This window comes from Anabrus simplex, chromosome 2 (assembly GCF_040414725.1).
Source record: "Anabrus simplex isolate iqAnaSimp1 chromosome 2, ASM4041472v1, whole genome shotgun sequence".
Taxonomy (NCBI): Eukaryota; Metazoa; Arthropoda; class Insecta; order Orthoptera; family Tettigoniidae; genus Anabrus; species Anabrus simplex.
Genome location: NC_090266.1, coordinates 243,836,025 through 243,854,004, shown reverse-complemented (window position 1 = coordinate 243,854,004; position 17,980 = coordinate 243,836,025). Strand labels below are relative to the sequence as shown.

The 17,980-nt window shown below is 37.7% G+C and overlaps 2 protein-coding genes across 4 annotated transcripts in view; both read left to right on the top strand.

Annotated features, from left to right (window-relative positions):
- The window catches only part of LOC136864024 (SRR1-like protein), a 37,437-nt gene extending 35,399 nt beyond the window's left edge, over window positions 1-2,038 (top strand). For all 3 annotated transcript variants that reach the window (XM_068226136.1, XM_067140534.2, XM_068226137.1), the window contains exons 2-3: window positions 1,131-1,269; window positions 1,357-2,038. In XM_068226136.1, the coding sequence (XP_068082237.1) occupies window positions 1,139-1,269; window positions 1,357-2,038 (813 nt within the window). In that variant the 5' untranslated portion in view covers window positions 1,131-1,138. The remainder of the gene's footprint in view (window positions 1-1,130; window positions 1,270-1,356) is intronic.
- Window positions 2,039-2,284: 246 nt separating this feature from the next.
- On the top strand, window positions 2,285-4,600 carry LOC136864025 (protein FMC1 homolog). The gene has a single exon (XM_067140535.2). It carries the CDS (start codon window positions 2,288-2,290, stop codon window positions 2,603-2,605), a length of 318 nt encoding a protein of 105 aa, XP_066996636.2. The 5' UTR covers window positions 2,285-2,287; the 3' UTR covers window positions 2,606-4,600.
- The last annotated feature ends 13,380 nt before the right edge of the window (window positions 4,601-17,980 follow it).

The following is a 17,980-nucleotide window of genomic DNA, read 5'->3' as shown; positions in this document are numbered from 1 at the left end:
CGCGCAAACTGCTAGTGTCTACAACAAAAGAGACCTTACTTAAAAAACATGCTTCGTACATAGCCATCCCCCTAATGTCGTGTTTATATTGAGATAAGATGTACTTTATTTCCATGCTACTATTCATCAATTTTTAATATGTCATATTGTACATGTCACAGTTTCAGTTTTCCTTGTGGGGACCTCCCTGTTTCATTAGGTTTTAATGTAATAAATGAATTTTAACCTATTTAGCTGAAGAAGAGATTTAACATACAATATGTCTCAAAACATGGGTTATATATTTGAAAGTGTGAAATGTAAATCAATTTTTAATACATGAGATTGACTAGGCGGATTATCCATCTCTCTATTTACTGTAATTAAGTCAATACTGATAACTAGGGCCCGGATGTTTATGCAGTAATAGGTTAGAATGCAAACTTACTGAAGCTAGTAACAAGTAGAGTCTACCCGCACGACGGTAATGCTATGAGGTTTGCATAAACATTAGGGGTTCGGCCCATTAGAACCCCCTAAAATTTATTTTACTCCCACTACATTACGTTAGAGCGGGCTAGTCGACATTTCCTACTAAATAATTTTGTTAGTAGGAAATGTCGACTAGTCTGATCTAACGCATTGTAGTGGGGGTAACATAAATTCTAGGGGTTCTAATGGGCCGAACCCCTAATGTTTATGCAAACCTCATAGCATTAATATCGTGCGGGAAAATTCTACTTATTACTCGCTTCAGTAAGTTTGCATTCTAACCTATTACTGCATAAACATCCGGGCCGTGCTGATAACTGACAATTTATTGCGTTTCTTATTTTAAATTTTTCGGCTTGGATTTATGGGAATATTGAACTATTGAGACTCAATACACCGAGACTTCACTCTATCATCTTTACATTTAACTGTTTGCTAACAATATTCAATTTATTTATCCTTGTGTCAAAGGCTGGTTTATGAACTGGGAAATGCTCTTTGCAAATTTTAGTAATTTTTCAGCTGTGCAAACTGACTGTAATATGTAATTGAATTTCTAAAACTGGCCTAACCCTGTTGAATATAATATTTTACTAAAGCTATTTTTTTAAAATCTGTGAAGAAAATAAATGATTTATGTTTTCTCTTATCTTTTTCAGATATCAGTATGTCAGAAAATGATTTCAAGCTTGTGAAGTATAAGAAGAGGAACAAGGTGATTCACTGTGAAAAACAACTTGCAGCATATTGTTTTCAAGAAAATAGCAAAACGGTCATAAGCAAGGATGTTGCTCTTCGGTAAATTCTAGATATTTGTTTGTCTATTTTTTGTTTACTTATTACGTTTTATCTTTCCTTCTCTCATGCGAGGCTTCTTTTTTACAGAAGAATAAATTCGGCAAAGGAAGAATTAGCATCGTCAAGTTTTTACTTTTCTGTTTTAGGAGTGTTACAGCAAGGTTTTGATTTGCTTGGGAAATCATTAGTGGATGAAATTTTGTGTTATGGTCTTGGAAGATTTACTGAATGCACTTCTGCTCGTTATCAGCTAGCACTGTTGCTCTTGTTAAAAGAGCATTTTAAGGCCCTAGTCTTCACTTATGATCCCTTATTCAGTGAAGTGGAGTGTGTATGTTTGAAAGCTTTGGACTGCAATCTCATTCAAGTTAATGAAGAAGGGAAACGAAAAATCAGTGCAAAATCAACTACACTTGTTTATCTTCCCCATTGTCCTAAACAAATAACCAATAACTTTTTGTGGGCTAATTGGTGTGAAGGTCTTAGAAATTGTATTGTCATCGGAAACAGCTTTTCACAACTGATAGAATCTCAGCCGATGTGTATGCTGGAAAACGCTGCAAAATACATTCTTAGAATACTTGCTTACACAAAGGAATTCGTTCTTCAGAATTCTTTTAAATACTCAGATATATTTAATGATTTATCAGTTCATGTTTTTCCATTGAGAAGTGAAGATTTATCAGCCTATCTGTGGCACCTTAAGGAGGAACCTCAATACCTAAACGAAGATATTGAATTCATAACTAAAGAACTGTTAGTGCTGTAACATTTCATGTCTTTCCATTGAGAAGTGAAGATTTATCAGACTATTTCTGGCACCTTAAGGATGAACCTCAATATCTAAAAAAGGTATAGAATTCATAATTAAAGAACTGTTAGTTTTGTAACGGTTCATAGCTTTCCGTTGAGAGTGGAGATTTATAAGGCTGTTCGTGGCACCTTAAGCAAGAACCTCAATTCCAAACAAATATATAGAATTCATACCTAGGAACTGTTAGTGCTGTAAATTATAATAATGTCCTCCGTCAAAGGCACCCTTCGCCAGTTACTGAAAGAACTATGTTTAATAACTTCTGAAAAATCAATTCGGGAGGCTCCATTAGCAAGATACATTAGGATGCAGTACGAGATGTATAAAGTAACTGATCAGCAGTTGTGTAAAGCGCGAGAGGAAATGAAATATATGGCTGAAACATACCTATGTTACTTACAAAGTCAACGAAGATATAACGATATCCACAAATGTTATCATGGCAAAGGAGATCGTTCTGTTCGTGAAACGGCAGATATGATTGGCTACAAATTGCCACACGATCCAAAAACCCCCCAGTAAAGCTTTCTCATGTTGAAGTAGTTTGCTTAAAATGGATTACAGATGGATACTGTATCTGTTTATTTTAGTTATTTCTGTTTTCTTAACACATAAATATTTCACTTCCTCATCTAGAATTTTTGAGTGTCCTGATGAGCATTTTCACATTAATGGTTTAACTAAATGCCATCCTTGGTTAACTTGCATGGATTTGCATTCCATAAAGATTATAGAACTCATAGCTGTTGGGGCAGTGAAAGCTGTATATCGAGCTGAATGGAATAATCTCAGTGTAGCATATTCACAGTTGAATAACCCTGCTTACTTGAATGATTTTAATCATGGTTTAGAAATGTTAAAAAGGTTAAACCCAAGTCCTTATGTTGTCCAGCTGATTGGATATTGTGAAAGTAAGTATGTTATTTTGACTGAGTATCATAAGTTTGGGAGTGCCAATAATATTACGAGTATAATACATTCATCAAACAACGATGACAATACAATTACAAGGCTGAAATTATGTTTAAATTATGCCTTATTATTAGATTTTCTACATAATGGACCTGCTGGATGTAGGGTCATGTGTGATTCCAACAGTTTAGAGAAACTTTTGAGTCAAATATTGGTTACAGATGATTTAAGTTTGAAGCTAAATGACCTTGATGCAACACCTGAAGTTGATAAGTTGAATAAAAGCATTAAGTGTGGTCATAAAAGACTGGAGGGTGATTTTCTAGCACCAGAACAACGTTGGAATCTTTCTTTTTCATTTGAAGACAGTAAGATGCCGGGATATGATGAGAAAACAGATATTTGGAAAGCTGCATCTGTGTGTGATCATTTTCTTGGTAAACTTCCTGGTAGTGAATGGGCTCGTTATAGACTTTTTTACCTGCATAAGAATTGTAAAGACAATAATCCTACAAAGAGACCCTCTGCAGTCCAGTTAGCAGCTCAGTATATAAAAGTGTTGCATGAAATTCAAGAAGAAGATGAGATGTAGAACTATGGAATCATTGGCTATACATGCAGTTTTAGGTCTCATTTATAGGTACCTCTGTAGTTGTTTTACAGAGGTGGTAGTAGCCTTTGATGTGGTATGTGGTAAATCCTCTATTTTAACAGGAATTATCATATTTTCTTCTGTTACTTGACCAACATTTGTACAAATGTGTGAATATTGTAAATGTACTATTCGCGCACCTTTTAGTGATAGATGGACACCCTAGTGCTGAATCAGTCAACCTCGGTTGTCTTCGAGATTCGTATTGGCAACCTTTGAAATACAAACTATGAATCGCTTATGCATTGCTGTGCGACATCTGGCATACACTTTACGTAGTAGTACTGGTGTTGTTTACACAGCAAAACCAAACTATAGAATTCATGCTAGGAACAAGATTCGCATCGAGAAATGTTATATAATGTGTGTGTGACACAGTTGTTGGCTTAAGATAATAAAAGTTTTAGAAAATTCATATCGATCGATCATATTATCAGTTCAGTTCAGATTTCATTTCCATTCAGTTGGCAGTATTACCGGAACTGGGAGAGCTCCCTACTTACTCGTCACCCCTAGACAAAGATCTATCACTAAAAGGTGCGCGAATAGTAGGTACACATTCTAGTATTATCATAGTTTGTTATAAAGCTTTTTCTGATTGTATTTAAATCTCACTTAATGGAACAATTCTTCAGTTTCTGTAATTAATTTATATTAGAGGAGCAACTAATCAATTTTATAATCCACCTATGGGAACATAACATTTGTTGTAATTTGATCATTATTCTATCCCTGTTGATGCAGGCAGAATGCTTCAGTTAGTAATGAATTCTCTTAATGATTCTGCCTAAGAAATCAAAACATAATCTTGTTCATTCTGTAGATTACTCTTTAAGTGTAAAATATGACTTAATTGAGAAATAGATATGAGTGACTTGATTCTTTACCCACTTGCTAGGAATAAACCATTTGAACATGAAATGTAATTTAAAATAAAATTATTGATAAAGTGACCAGTATGCTACTAATTTTTGCTCAAGACTACTGCATTAATACTTTTGTAGCACTGGAAGAAGGAGTATTTGAAAATGGTATCATACCTTCAAGCACAGAACTTAAACTGATCTTGGAAATTCAACTGCAGGATATCTCATTAGTGGGAAAAGATTTATTTGAACAGGTAGAGTAACTGAAATTAAACCTGCAGTGTACAAATATGTATTAGAATTAGGAAGGAGGATAGGAACATACGTAAGATTACTAGCCTAACAATGAACAGTGGGGCCGATGACCTTAGATGTTAGGCCCCTTTATCATCATCATCATCATCAACAATGAACAGCAGAAAGTTCACTCAAAAAGCATGTTTTGAGCACATTCCAGAAAATAACTTGATGCGAGTATTACAACACCTCACAATAATTGACAAACATGCATTTGAAGGATTGGGAGGGGCTTGGTGACAATGTAGGTGTAATGTCTTAGACGTCGCAACCTGTTGAAGTACACGCAGCACTTTTTGCAGTGTTGTTCAGCATGTTACAGATGTACACAAACCAAACTTGTTAGTTAGTTAATAATGTTTTATTTTACCTGGCAAGATTAAGGCCTTCTCTTCCGTCTAAGCAGGCACTGAAATATACATATATTACATTGTATCACTTTACAATAATAGATTTAATACTAATTAAATTAATACTAATACAAGAATGATGAGTGATAAGATTAAATTAAAATGAAACAAATTAGATACAATTAAAGGATAAATTCTTAAAACTAAAATCCTACATGTAAAAAGAGGTAGTACATAAAATTTAATAACATTTGAAAAACAGATCGGGTAAAAATTTTAGACTAATCTTCTACCAGAATGTCCATGACAATAGAATGGTTGTGAGTAGCAGCATCAAGTTTACAGATGATTCTTACTGGTGCATAAAATGTCTCCACATTGCTTTCAATGAAAGTATGAATAGCGCTTAACCCTCTGATACTTTCGGGAAGGAGGTTCCACTCTTGGCAGGCAATTACGGTGAATGATTTATCGTAGATGGCAGATCTGTGGGTAGGTAAAGCAAGGATGGAATTATTAATAGATCTGGTGTTAAGACTGTGATAAGAAGATAAGTCTTTGAAATATGAAGTAAGGTAAAATGGCTGTGAAGAATGAAGGATTTTATGAAGATGGCATAGAATATGAATGGTGTGACGGATTTCTAGTCGGGGCCAAAATGGGTTATATGAAGGAGTTACATGGTCATAGTACCATAGGTGACAGACGTATCTCACACATGCATTTTGACCACGTTGTAATCTGCTAAATAACTATAAATCATGTCACTTTCTGTGGTTTCCCATTTCCACACCAGGCAAATGCTGGGGCTGTACCTTAATTAAGGCCACGGCCGCTTCCTTCCAACTCCTAGGTCTTTCCTATCCCATCGTTGCCATAAGACCTATCTGTGTCGCACCCGCGACGTAAAGCCCGTAGCAAAAAAAAAAAGTCACAATAGTCAAAATGAGGGAAAACCAGAGCTTCTACCAACATTCTTTTTAGTTTTTCAGGAAATAAGTATTTATACCTGCGCAGCATGTGCAACGCAGAGAATGTTTTCTGAGTAATGTTCGTAATATGCGTTTTCCATGACATGTCATCATCGAATGTAACGCCTAGGAATTTTACTGATGACGTGAATAGTATGTTAGTATTACATAACCTTATGGATAGAATCTCTGGTCGATTGACCTTCGTGAGTAGTTTTGGGTATCCAAGGATGATGGCTTGCGTTTTTGCTGGGTTTAACGTAAGACCACATCTCAAAGACCAAGAAGAAAACAATGTTAGATCCTGATTGATTTTGTCTATGGCCGAAAATATTTAATCTGGAGATGTATGGAGGTACATTTGTACATCATCAGCGTAAATATGGTATTTGCAGTGCGTTAGGTTTTAGGAGACATCATTAATGTAAATAGGAAAAGAAGGGGTCCTAACACCGACCCTTGGGGCATATCACACTGCACGGACCACCAAGTTGATTTGTTTATCCTATCTGTAACACACTGCCAATGGCCGTGCAGGTAGGAATGCAACCAAAGGAGGGCACTGTCAGAGAAATGGAGGGAATACAATTTCAAGAACAAAATGTCAATGTCAACAGAGTCAAAAACTTTGATCAAGTTTAGAAGTATTAAAACTGTCACTTCTTTGTCGTCCATTGCTTCTCGAATGTCTTCTGTGACCTTCAGTAGTGCTGTTGTAGTACTGTGTGCTTGACGAAAACCAGATTGTAGTGGGTCAAGTAAGTTGTATGTCGTCATGTAGTCTGTTATTTGTCTATAAACGATGAACTTTAGCACTTTGGATAAAGCAGAAAGTATGCAGATGGTTCAAAAGAGGAAGCTACTTTCTTTAGATGACGTATAATGCCCGCTTTCCATGTTTCGGGAAATGTGCTGTCTACAAGGGAAGAGTTAAATATGTTAATTAGTGCGGGTAATATCATGTCCAGAATAATTTTTATCACCTCTATTTCTATACTGTAATTGCCTTTCGCCGTTGATGTTATCTGATTTTTAGCAAACTTGACTTGTGAGTGGGTTGCTGAATGGAAGTAGAAGTTTTCTCTGTCTGTTCGCGTCTTTGCATAATTCCCGTCAAGAGCTTCCTGTTTCAGGGCTACATTTAATGTGCAGTTAGATGAAAATTAATTGTTCAGTTTTTCCAAGGGTGTATTTATTTCGTCGTCTCGTCCTTTGGTAATGCAAAAGCTCTTTATGGATTTACACAACACAGCTGTTGAAACATTTGGTTGAATTAAACTGTGAGCATGTCATAATTTCGCGTTTCTAATCTGTTGGGTCGTAGCTTTTCTCAGTCTGTTATAGTTAAGTAGATTGTAAGTAGTGCAATGTTCTCTAACTCGTCTGTAAGCAGCATGACATTCAGCCATAAGTGCTCTAATCTCATCTGAGAGCAAGGGAGCTGGCTTCTGCGAAACTCGAGCCGTCTTTTCAGGGGCATGTCTATCGTACAGCTCAGTCATATGTTGATTGAAATGTGCCACTTTGTCATTTATGTCTTTAAGTTTAAATATGTCATGCCATGGCACTGCAACTGCGTCTTGTAAAAGTTTATTCTTATCAGTTCTTCGTAGATCTCGATATCAAGTTATTTTCGGTTTGAACTTGGGAGCATAAATATATCATCATGCCACAATATACCTGGGACACTAATTTGACCGTGGTGAAGAACTAATTCAGGTTGGTTTGTGGCAATGGGATCAATTAAGGTGTCTGATGTGTGGCATTGAGAGGGAGAAACGTTAAGTTGCATGCTTTAAAAGAAGTTAAAAGTTGGGTTGTCTGAGGAGAGTTAATACCAATATAAATGGTCCGTTATTGGACATTATAAATTTTCCAACTAACTCATTCCTGGTTGCCAGAGTTTCTCCTCCCGTGTGCTAGGTTGGGCTTGTCAGTTGGTACCTAGCACACCTACCAAGACGCTGGCTAGTGCATACCGTGGTGGCCATTGCGTAGGCTACTTGAAGCCACCGGCAGTGCCAATGCACTATGAGAGACTTTGCCTCACTACCAAAATTTGATGCCTGCTTGGCCATCAGATGATATAGATATTGATTCCCATAGGGAATCTGAAATATTTGTCCCGACTGAGTAAATTTATAATACCAATATAAATGGTCCGTTATTGGACATTATAAATTTTCCAGCTAACTCATTCCTGGTTGCCAGCGTTTCGCCTCCCGTGTGCTAGGTTGGGCTCATCAGTTGGTACCTAGCACACCTACCAAGACGCTGGCTAGTGCATACCGTGGTGGCCATTGCGTAGGCTACTTGAAGCCACCGGCAGTGCCAATGCACTATGAGAGACTTTGCCTCACTACCAAAATTTGATGCCTGCTTGGCCATCAGATGATATGGTAATCAGATGATGATGATGATATGTTACTGTATTCTAGAAACCAACGCACTTCAGAAACTATGGCTCCTATATATTAACATCCAATATTTATATTTATGACTCAAATTTTAATGCCAAATTATAGTTGAATCAATTTTATTTTAACATTGCAAACAATTTTAGCCAAATTTTCAAATTGTAAAAACTGTGTTTTGGACGTCAATGTGTTTTAGAATTAAGAGTTAATCCATTTTAACATTGCAAATCATATTGTCATAATTTTTAATGTGTATATTACTCTTGTTTTAAATATTGTTATCACTAAAATTAGATTTACATTCAATGTAATGAAATTTGTAACAACAACCCAAATATGACAAACCTTGAGGCAATTGTATAGGCTGATGATGCTTGTGAATAAAAGCGAAACATGTCCTGGTAAATTAGTGTTGTAACATTACAACTTAGCAACACAAACTGTAATTTGTATTGAAAAGGTGGATCAAAATAACCAACAAATTGTTAGTATATCACATTCAGTTGTTCCGTAACATTAGGAGCTTGAGGTGGAGTGTTTCGGTACAGAGTGCCGGCACATGGGACACGGGACTTACTGCGTATTAGAGAGAACTTCGAGAGGCAACATGACATGCTCCGCATCAGCTGGAATGTGCCTGTACCGAACGTGCTGTGTCGAAGGCCGCACTAGATAGACTAGTTGGCCTTGGCTGTGTCTGACTGTCGATACCGGCTGTGTGCCGCCCTGTGCTGGAGCGTAAACATTTTTACATCCAGTTATATCTTTAATTTCAAAGTGATGAACCTATAGTTTTCTTGGGCTTAAAAGTTTCCTGAAAGTCCAAATTAATTTTTAACGTCAATTCCCGAGAAAGTGTTGAGGGAAATTTTCGAGATATTAAAGAAGGTAAATGGAAGCTGAGAGAAATGAAAGGCAAAGTGCAGAGAGCATAACACCACGCAAGTATAAACATTTTGTCATCCAGTTATATCTTTAATTCCAAAGCGGTGACCTATATTTTCCATGGGCTTAAAGATTTCCTGAAAGTCCAAATTAATTTTTAACATCAGACCCCGAGAAAGTGTTGAGGGAAATTTTCGAGATGTTAAAGAATGTAAATGGAAGCTGAGAGAAATGAACGGCGAAGTGCAGAGAGCATAACACCACGAAAGTACAACAGTGTTTTCATCCAGTTATATTTTTAATTCCAAAGAGATAACCTATATTTTCCTTGGGCTTAAAAGTTTCCTGAAAGTCCAAATTAATTTTTAACATCAAACCCCGAAAAAGTGTTGAGGGAAATTTTTGAGATATTAAAGAAGGTAAATGGAAGTTGAGAGGGAAGGAATTCGAAGTGCAAAGAGCATACAGCACGAAAGTAATTAAACCGTACGAAAGACGGTAAACTTTGCATAATGTTGCATCGGAGTCCTGTTCAGGACTTTTTTACTGGAAGAAAAACCGGACGGAGTGAAATGCAATTTCTGTTCTATTTTGTCTGCAAAGGGATCTTCAACCGGCACAATGACAAGACATTTCAAACTTAAACATCCCTCAGTTTTTATTTTCATGTTCTGCTCGTATAGTTTTATTTTTAGTCTTTGTATATAGTGTTTAATTTTTATCTTCATGTTTCGCTTGTATGGGTTAATTATTATTTTCGTGCTCCGCTTGTATATTGTGTATGTGAATAGAGTACTGACAAATGTTTCTTCAACTGTGCGAGTATACTTTTAATTGGTGAAAATAACATTGTGCCATTTGTAAGCTCATGTACTGCCAGTGGAATTGTGACAGGTGTATTTCAGAGTGAATGAAAACATTCTTATCCCTAAAAGAAAATTTAGACATGATTTTTTGGGTGCATATTTCATTCAGAGTTCCGACAGCTTTCTCATGTGCCGTGAAGTTTTATCCTGGCCCTAATTACTCACAATACAGGCCGATACAGTCAACTGGTGAAAATATGATTGAATTAGTTACTTTTAAACACCTGTACTGCCATTGTAACCGTGTTATGTGTATTTCATATTGACCGGAAAAATCTTAACCTTAAAGCAGCCTTTAAACGTGATTATTGGGCGCGAATTTCAATGTTCCGACTGTTCGTTCACGTTCCATGCAGCTTTATGCTGGACATGGCCATAACTACACACAGGCACACACCTGCCACACAGCATGTTCGGTACAGGCACATTCCCGCTGGCGCGGAGCATGTAATGTTGCCTCTCGAAGCTCTCTACTGCGCAGTTACAGTCCCGCGTCCCGTGCGCCCAGTGCACAGTCAGCTAGTAGGCGAAGGGCAGTGCATAGTGGCGCTTCCGATGAGACAGCGAGTTAGTGTCTCCGTATCTTGATTTCTTCTTCTTTTATGACCACATAGGATCACTTTAGTCAGTCCGTCGTTCAGGTCTCTTCAGGCGCTCCGATCTTCGTGCCCTTTCCTCAGTTGAAAATATGCATGTTGTTGGTTTGTTTTGCGTAAGGGTAAAGCGGAGGTTTGTATTCTTGAGTTTTGTATTCAATTTTATCTTATTTGTGGTGTCTTCTGTTGTAAGGCCTATTTCCTTCAGATCCTCTCTTACTTCTCTGATCCATTTACATCCTGTTGTGGTATTTTTTGAGACGAGATTGTGTTGTACTAGTTGTTTCAGAAGCCTCGAATCCTGCATCCTCGTGATATGTCCAAAGAATCCCAGTCTCCTCTTACGCATAGCATCTGTAATGGGTTCTAGCTCTTTGTACACGACTTTGTTAGGTATTACCCGCCACTGTCCATCCTTCTGGTATTTTTTGTTGATGCAGGTTCTTCCAATCCTCCTTTCAATTTTCTGAAGTCTGTCAGTCTTTGATTGTTTATTCAGGTGAAAAAGTGTAGCTGCTGCATATGTAGCTTACGGTTTTGTAACTGTGTTGTAGTGTTTTATTTTTGCATTTATTGATAGACATTTCTTTTTGTAGATATCCCATGTTAGTTTTGTGCTTTAGCTAATCTATTTGTTCTTGTTTGGATTGAGATTTTTTTCATTTAGGTTATGTGTTATTATTTCTCTAAGATATTTAAATTGAGTTACTATTTTGATTTTATTACCATTTATGTTAACTTCTTTTAGTTGTGTTGGTTTTTGGGGCATAATTTCTGTTTTTTCAAATGATATTTTGAGGCCAATTTTATTTGCAATGTTTTGAAGTTCTGATATCTGGGTTTTTGCTTCTTTTATGTCCACTGCTAGTAATGCTAAATCGTCAGCGAAACCCAGGCAATTTGTTTTGATTTTTTGGCCAATCTTTATTTTGGGGGGACATTTCCTAAACCATTCCCTCATTACCATTTCTAGAGCACAATTAAATAATAGTGGTGAGAGCCCATTTCCCTGCTGTAGTCCAGTTTTAATTTCAAATGTCTCTGATGTTTCACCCCTAAACTTCACTTTTGATTTGGTGTTAGTGAGAGTCAATTTTATCATGTTTATTAATTTGGGGTGTAGTCCAAGGTGTCTTAAAATTTTGAACAGAGATTGTCTATGGATGCAATCGTAAGCTTTCTTGAAAGCTACAAATGTTATCAGCATATCTCTATTTCTTCTCCTGTTATAGTCCATTATCAACTTAAGACTCATGATCTGATCAGTACAGCTCCTCCAGGGTCTGAAACCTCCTTTATATTCTCCTAGTTCTTTCTCAAGTTGTAAACTTATCCTATTAAGGATGATTATTGAAAATATTTTGTATGTTATGTCTAGCAGCGAGATTCCCCTTTAGTTATTAGGGTCGGTTTTGTCTCCTTTTTTGTGCAGTGGGTGAATGAGGGCTGTTGTCCAGTGTTCTGGTGGTTCTTCTTTAATCCAGATAGAGACAAGTTGTTGATGGAGGGCAACTTTTGCTGATGTTCCTGCATATTTCCAGATTTCCGCAAAGGTCTGATCTTCTCCTGGCGCTTTGTAGTTTTTTAATTTATTCAGAGCTTGGTAGACTTCCTTTATTGTGGGGGGGATTGATGTTCTCTGGTGGTGTTTTTATCAGGGTGTTGGTGTCCAAATGAAGGAGTTCTGTAGGTTCCTCACAATTTAAAAGCTTGTTGAAATATTTAGCCAGAATTTCTGCATTGTCTTTATTGTTATGAGCCAGCTTACAATTTTCATCCTTCATCAGTAGAATCGGGGGTTCATATTTTTGGAGCTGCTTTCTGAAGGTTTTGTAGTAGTCCCTTGATTGAGTTTTATTGAATTGTTCTTCAGTTAACTGCAGTGTGTCCTTACGATGTTGTCTTTTTATTCTTCTAAAGACTGGGTAGTTTCTTTTCTCTGTTTTACTAGATTTTGATAGGATATTTCTGTTTTTTTGGGACTGATGTTATAGCCATGCCTGATGTCTTTTCTCCACTGTTTCATCACATTCACTGTTCCACCATTGGTGTTTTTTACGTCGTTTAATTGGAGCCAGGTCTTCTGCAATTTGTTTAAGGTTGTGTACTAAGTCTTCAAGTTTATCTGTGATTTTTATTTTTTGAGTTGCTTTCTGGTAATTTTTGTTGTTGATTAGCTGGGTAGGATTTGTTTTTCTTTTAGTTTTAAGGGCTTGCTTTTGCTGTCTCCTCTGGGGAGTGAGTTTAATTTTAACTACGTAGTGATCTGAACCTGTGTCTATTCCTCGGAGGACTTTGACGTCATAGATCTCTTTGTGGTGGTATTTGTCCATGCAGATGTGATCCAGTTGCCATTCTCCTTTAGTGTAATCAGGGTGTTTCCATGTTTTGAGTTTTTGAGGTTTCCTCTTAAAATATGTAGATTTTGAGATTAAGTTATGGTTTCTACACAGGTCAACTAGTCTCTCTCCATTTTTATTTGTTTTCTTGTGTGCTGACCATTTTCCGATGATGTCACGGTATTTTCCTTCTCTGCCTAGTTGAGCGTTGAAGTCGCCTATTAATAATTTTACATGGTGTTTGGGGATGTTATCTATGGTCTGGTCCAATAGGTCCCAAAATTCTTCTGTTTCCTCATGGTCTTTTGAGGAGTTGTTTTTATCATTAGTGGGAGCACTAATTGATTTGATTTACTAGTTTCATTTCCATATTGATAGTTCACGTATGTATAGACAAGAAAAGGTTCCACCTTATCAATGCAATTTTTATTATTGTAAGAATTAACTTACAGGACCGGTTTCGACTTTTAAATAGTCATCATACAGTACACGCCAAGCACTCAAATCCAACACAACCCAACCACGACAGCAATAATAACATACATCAGCATACAGTTATAGATGAGGAAGGAGCCACCACTCTTCATCAAGAAATACATACGTACAACCTAAACCACAACTTCCTCCAATACTTCAAGATAATATTCCACTCACAGCTGCACATACTTACCTCCATCTATATACTGGATTTTGTTAACAATAGAAGCGTTTCACCACACACACAAGTGGAGACATTTAAATATACAATAAGACTTCCCAAGAGAGCTACAACACTGCCTATTAACATAAGCACTGAATTATTTATAACATTGGACTCAAACGAGAACATAGATACACGCAAGACGTATACATTAATTTCTATGAAATGTTTTATATTAATTATTTTAAAGGATTTTAATATGTACTGTGTATTTTAATGTGTTTAATGTATTCGTAATTTAGATTTAAGCTTAAGTTAGGTTTTACAAATTATACAATTGAGAAACCTGAAAATCTTTGTATAGATACACTTATAGCTCTTCGTTAGATAAGTCTCTCTCATAGTCCTTGACTATTACACTCTGTAATACAGTAAGATCAAACCCTACAAAGACTTTGTAATTACTTAGCTTTTGATTGAAGATTTCTTCTTCCATCTGCGTTGTCTTCTCTCTTGACTTCTGATGTCGTCTTCCATCTGCGTCGTTGTCTCCCTTGACTTTTTCTCTGCATCCACGATTCCGTAGTCACTTTGAATGATGCGATGTATGCTTCAAGTAGATGTGTAACTCCGGGACTCAAACACAACACCCTCAAACTCCATCGTCAATCAGAACAGTTGTCTTCTCTCTTGACTTCTGATGTCGTCTTCCATCTGCGTCGTCTCCCTTGACTTTTTCTCTGCATCCACGATTCCGTAGTCACTTTGAATGATGCGATGTATGCTTCAAGTAGATGTGTAACTCCGGGACTCAAACACAACACCCTCAAACTCCATCGTCAATCAGAACAGTCTATCTTCCAACAGTTCTGACTACAATGTTATATTTACTGATAGGATAGGCTCGCTGTGACACACTGCCTTCCTGACAAACAGTTTGATGTTCATGTCATTGCAGCTCTAGCAGCCCACTAACTATGTTGCACACAGCGATTCCCTCACTGCCTCGCGTATCCCTTTTCAATTTCTGGATTGTTTCTCCCTTTGTGACGCATAGCCACCCACATGTTCACACGGTAGTCGGACAGATTCTTCTCCTATCTGTCGAAGTATCATTCCCTATATCTTCCATTCGAAACCTCTCAAAGCTTTTCCTCTCTACTTCTGTAGAAGTACGACTTTTTAAGTCTGATTGGTTCACAAGTTCTTCCCACTAACTGATGGGGAGTGTTATGGAATTCACTCGAACAATTTTGCTTCTTACTGCGTCAACAAGCTACGCGATATTTGCTTCTATTCGCTTCTAGAAACACTTACAGAACTTTCTTTTGCTTTTTTCTGTTTTACCCTGATGCCGTGGAGCTGACTGTTGCACAACATTACACACACTGACTTGAGTTGCACCAGCTTGCTTCAAGTAGAACTTGTAGGAATATAACTCTCTTCCACTTAATAAAATTATCACTCAACATTTGAAACACTATAACTTCTTGCCACTGTTACATGATCATATAAACTCTAGACTAATATTCAATATCCTTGGTCTTGGAGGTAGCGGATTCGAGACTCGCTTGAGTCCGTTTGTTCGGCACTGAGACATGAAAGGGGGCGTGTCGCAACACGCGGTCATGACAAGCCCCCATACAACGCTGGGTAGGTTCTTCAAACATCTGATCTGCTTTCCTCAGCAGCTAAAACAACTTGTGATTCCACTCTTTGTTCATCCCTTGTATGCATAGTGATACACTGTTTGTTGAAGTTAGACGGCTCACCCCTTTTTCCACATTACAGGATTGAATATCAACATAATAGCTTGGCATGTAGTGTGTCATCCATTTGGATGTAGAACTGCTGGCATTGTTGGGGAGAAAGCCCATCTATTTGAAGGAAATGGTGTATGAAGATGTCAAGATTGTCCTTGTCCACCTATGTTTTGATGTTTGTCGTAGTCTCCTCTTTCTATTGCTCCCTTTTCTCACTCTGACTGTCACTGTGTTTATCCCATTATCTGTTTCTGTTTATGTTCCTGTGTTATTATGTATGACTTAATTTGTCACTCTTTTGTTCCTTGACCTGTTGTGATCCATGCACAAGCAAGGAATGCCTTTCTTAAGAAATTCTCCCCCCTCCCCCTGTGGGTGGGGGATGTAGGCAAAGAATACACCCACAGTATCCCCTGCCTGTCGTAAGAAGCGTCCAAGGGATGATCGAATTAGAACCATGAGACTATTTGTAATTAGTACCACCACGCGGGGAACACCATGGGCCACCCCTACTTGCGCGTAGTACTACTATGTTAGGTGCACAATAGGTTTGTGATTACTAGCGACAGTGTGTGAATCAGGGTGGGTTTTACAGTTCCTGTGATTAGTACCACTATATGAGCGACACCATGAGTCTGCCTTGCCTATGATTAGTACCCACTATGTGAGGAACACAATGGGTTATTATGAGTCCCTGTGATTAGTACACCTATGTGAGGAACACCATAGGTTTGCTTTGCCTTAAAATGGCGCTGGAATGTACGAAACACCATAGGTCTGTGTTACGTGTGTGTATTACATTACCTCTGAGTAGTACCCTAATGTGTGGAATACCGCGATTCTACGCTACTTTTGATTAGTACTGTAACATGACAAATACCATGGTTCTACTTTCCTAGTGATAAGTACCATTATGAGGAGGTGATGACCTGGATTTTGGTCCCCTTTAGACTACGAATGTACTTTAGAAGCAGTCCTTTGGTCAGTAATACTATTGTTTAACGCTAGTTTCTGGGAATGTGTGGCATTGCAGGTCATATCCACTGCTTGTTTTAAATTCATATCCATCCATTCATTCTTCATCATCACGTTTTGAATTCTGGTCATTGGATGATTTTGGTCTTATAAATCGTCTCATTTCGTACCATTAGGGGCCCATGACCTAGCTGTTAGGCCCCTTTAAACAACAAATATCATCATCATAAAGAAATTTCCTCATGTCAAAAATTGATATAGGAGGACTTTTGTATGGAGTGTGGCATGGTATGGAAGTGAAACGTGGGCGATAACTAGCTCAGAAAGGAAGAGAATAGAAGCTTTCAAAATGTGGTGTTACAGAAGAGTCCTGAACGTCAGATTGGTGTATCAAATCACGAATGAAGCGATACTGAATCGAATTGGTGAGAGGAGGTCTATTCAGCTGAATTTGATGAGAAGAAAAGATAGAATGATGTGACAAATGTTAAGACACCCAGGACTTGTTCAGTTGATTTTTGAGGGAAGTGTTAGTGCTAAGAATGGTTGGGTAGACCAAGGTATGAATACGACAGGCAGATTTGAGCAGATGCAGGATGGTAGTGGTTGCGTAGAAATGAAAAGATTAGCACAGGATAGGGTGGCATGGAGGGCTGCACCAAACCAGTCTATGGACTGATGACTCAAACAACAGTGTCATCAGAAAAGCAAGAGTTTCTGGAGTGGAATATATCTGTTCTGGTGGGGAGACTACCAGCAAAGAAATTTGGTGAAGACTGCTAGTAAGTATGCTTGATTTATTTAACTGCCACACGGAGTATACTAGTAAGAGTTTATTTTAGTGTGTTATACCATACAGAATAATAGTAAAGTAGAATATATGCTCTCTTCTTTAAAATGTCGCAGGAAATGGTACGATTGTACAAAAGTCTTGTTTTTCCATTCTCATCTGGTTTCTGGACATGCCAGATAAAAACACCCAAAACTTCCAACTACAGTACATCTAATGTAGAACAATGAAATCAAGATCTGATGACCCAGAAAGGAAGCAGGCAAGGTTTTATATCATGTTATGGATGAGGACAAGAAATCAAAACACCAAGCTCGATAGCTGCAGTCGCTTAAGTGCGGCCAGTATCCAGTATTCGGGAGATAGTAGGTTCAAACCCCACTGTTGGCAGCCCTGAAAATGGTTTTCCGTGGTTTCCCATTTTCACACCAGGCAAATGCTAGGGCTGTACCTTAATTAAGGCCACGCCTGCTTCCTTCCCACTCCTAGCCCTTTCCTGTCCCATTGTCGCTGTAAGACTTATCTGTGACGGTGCGACGTAAAACAACTAGCAAAAAAAAGAGAAAAAAGAAATCAAA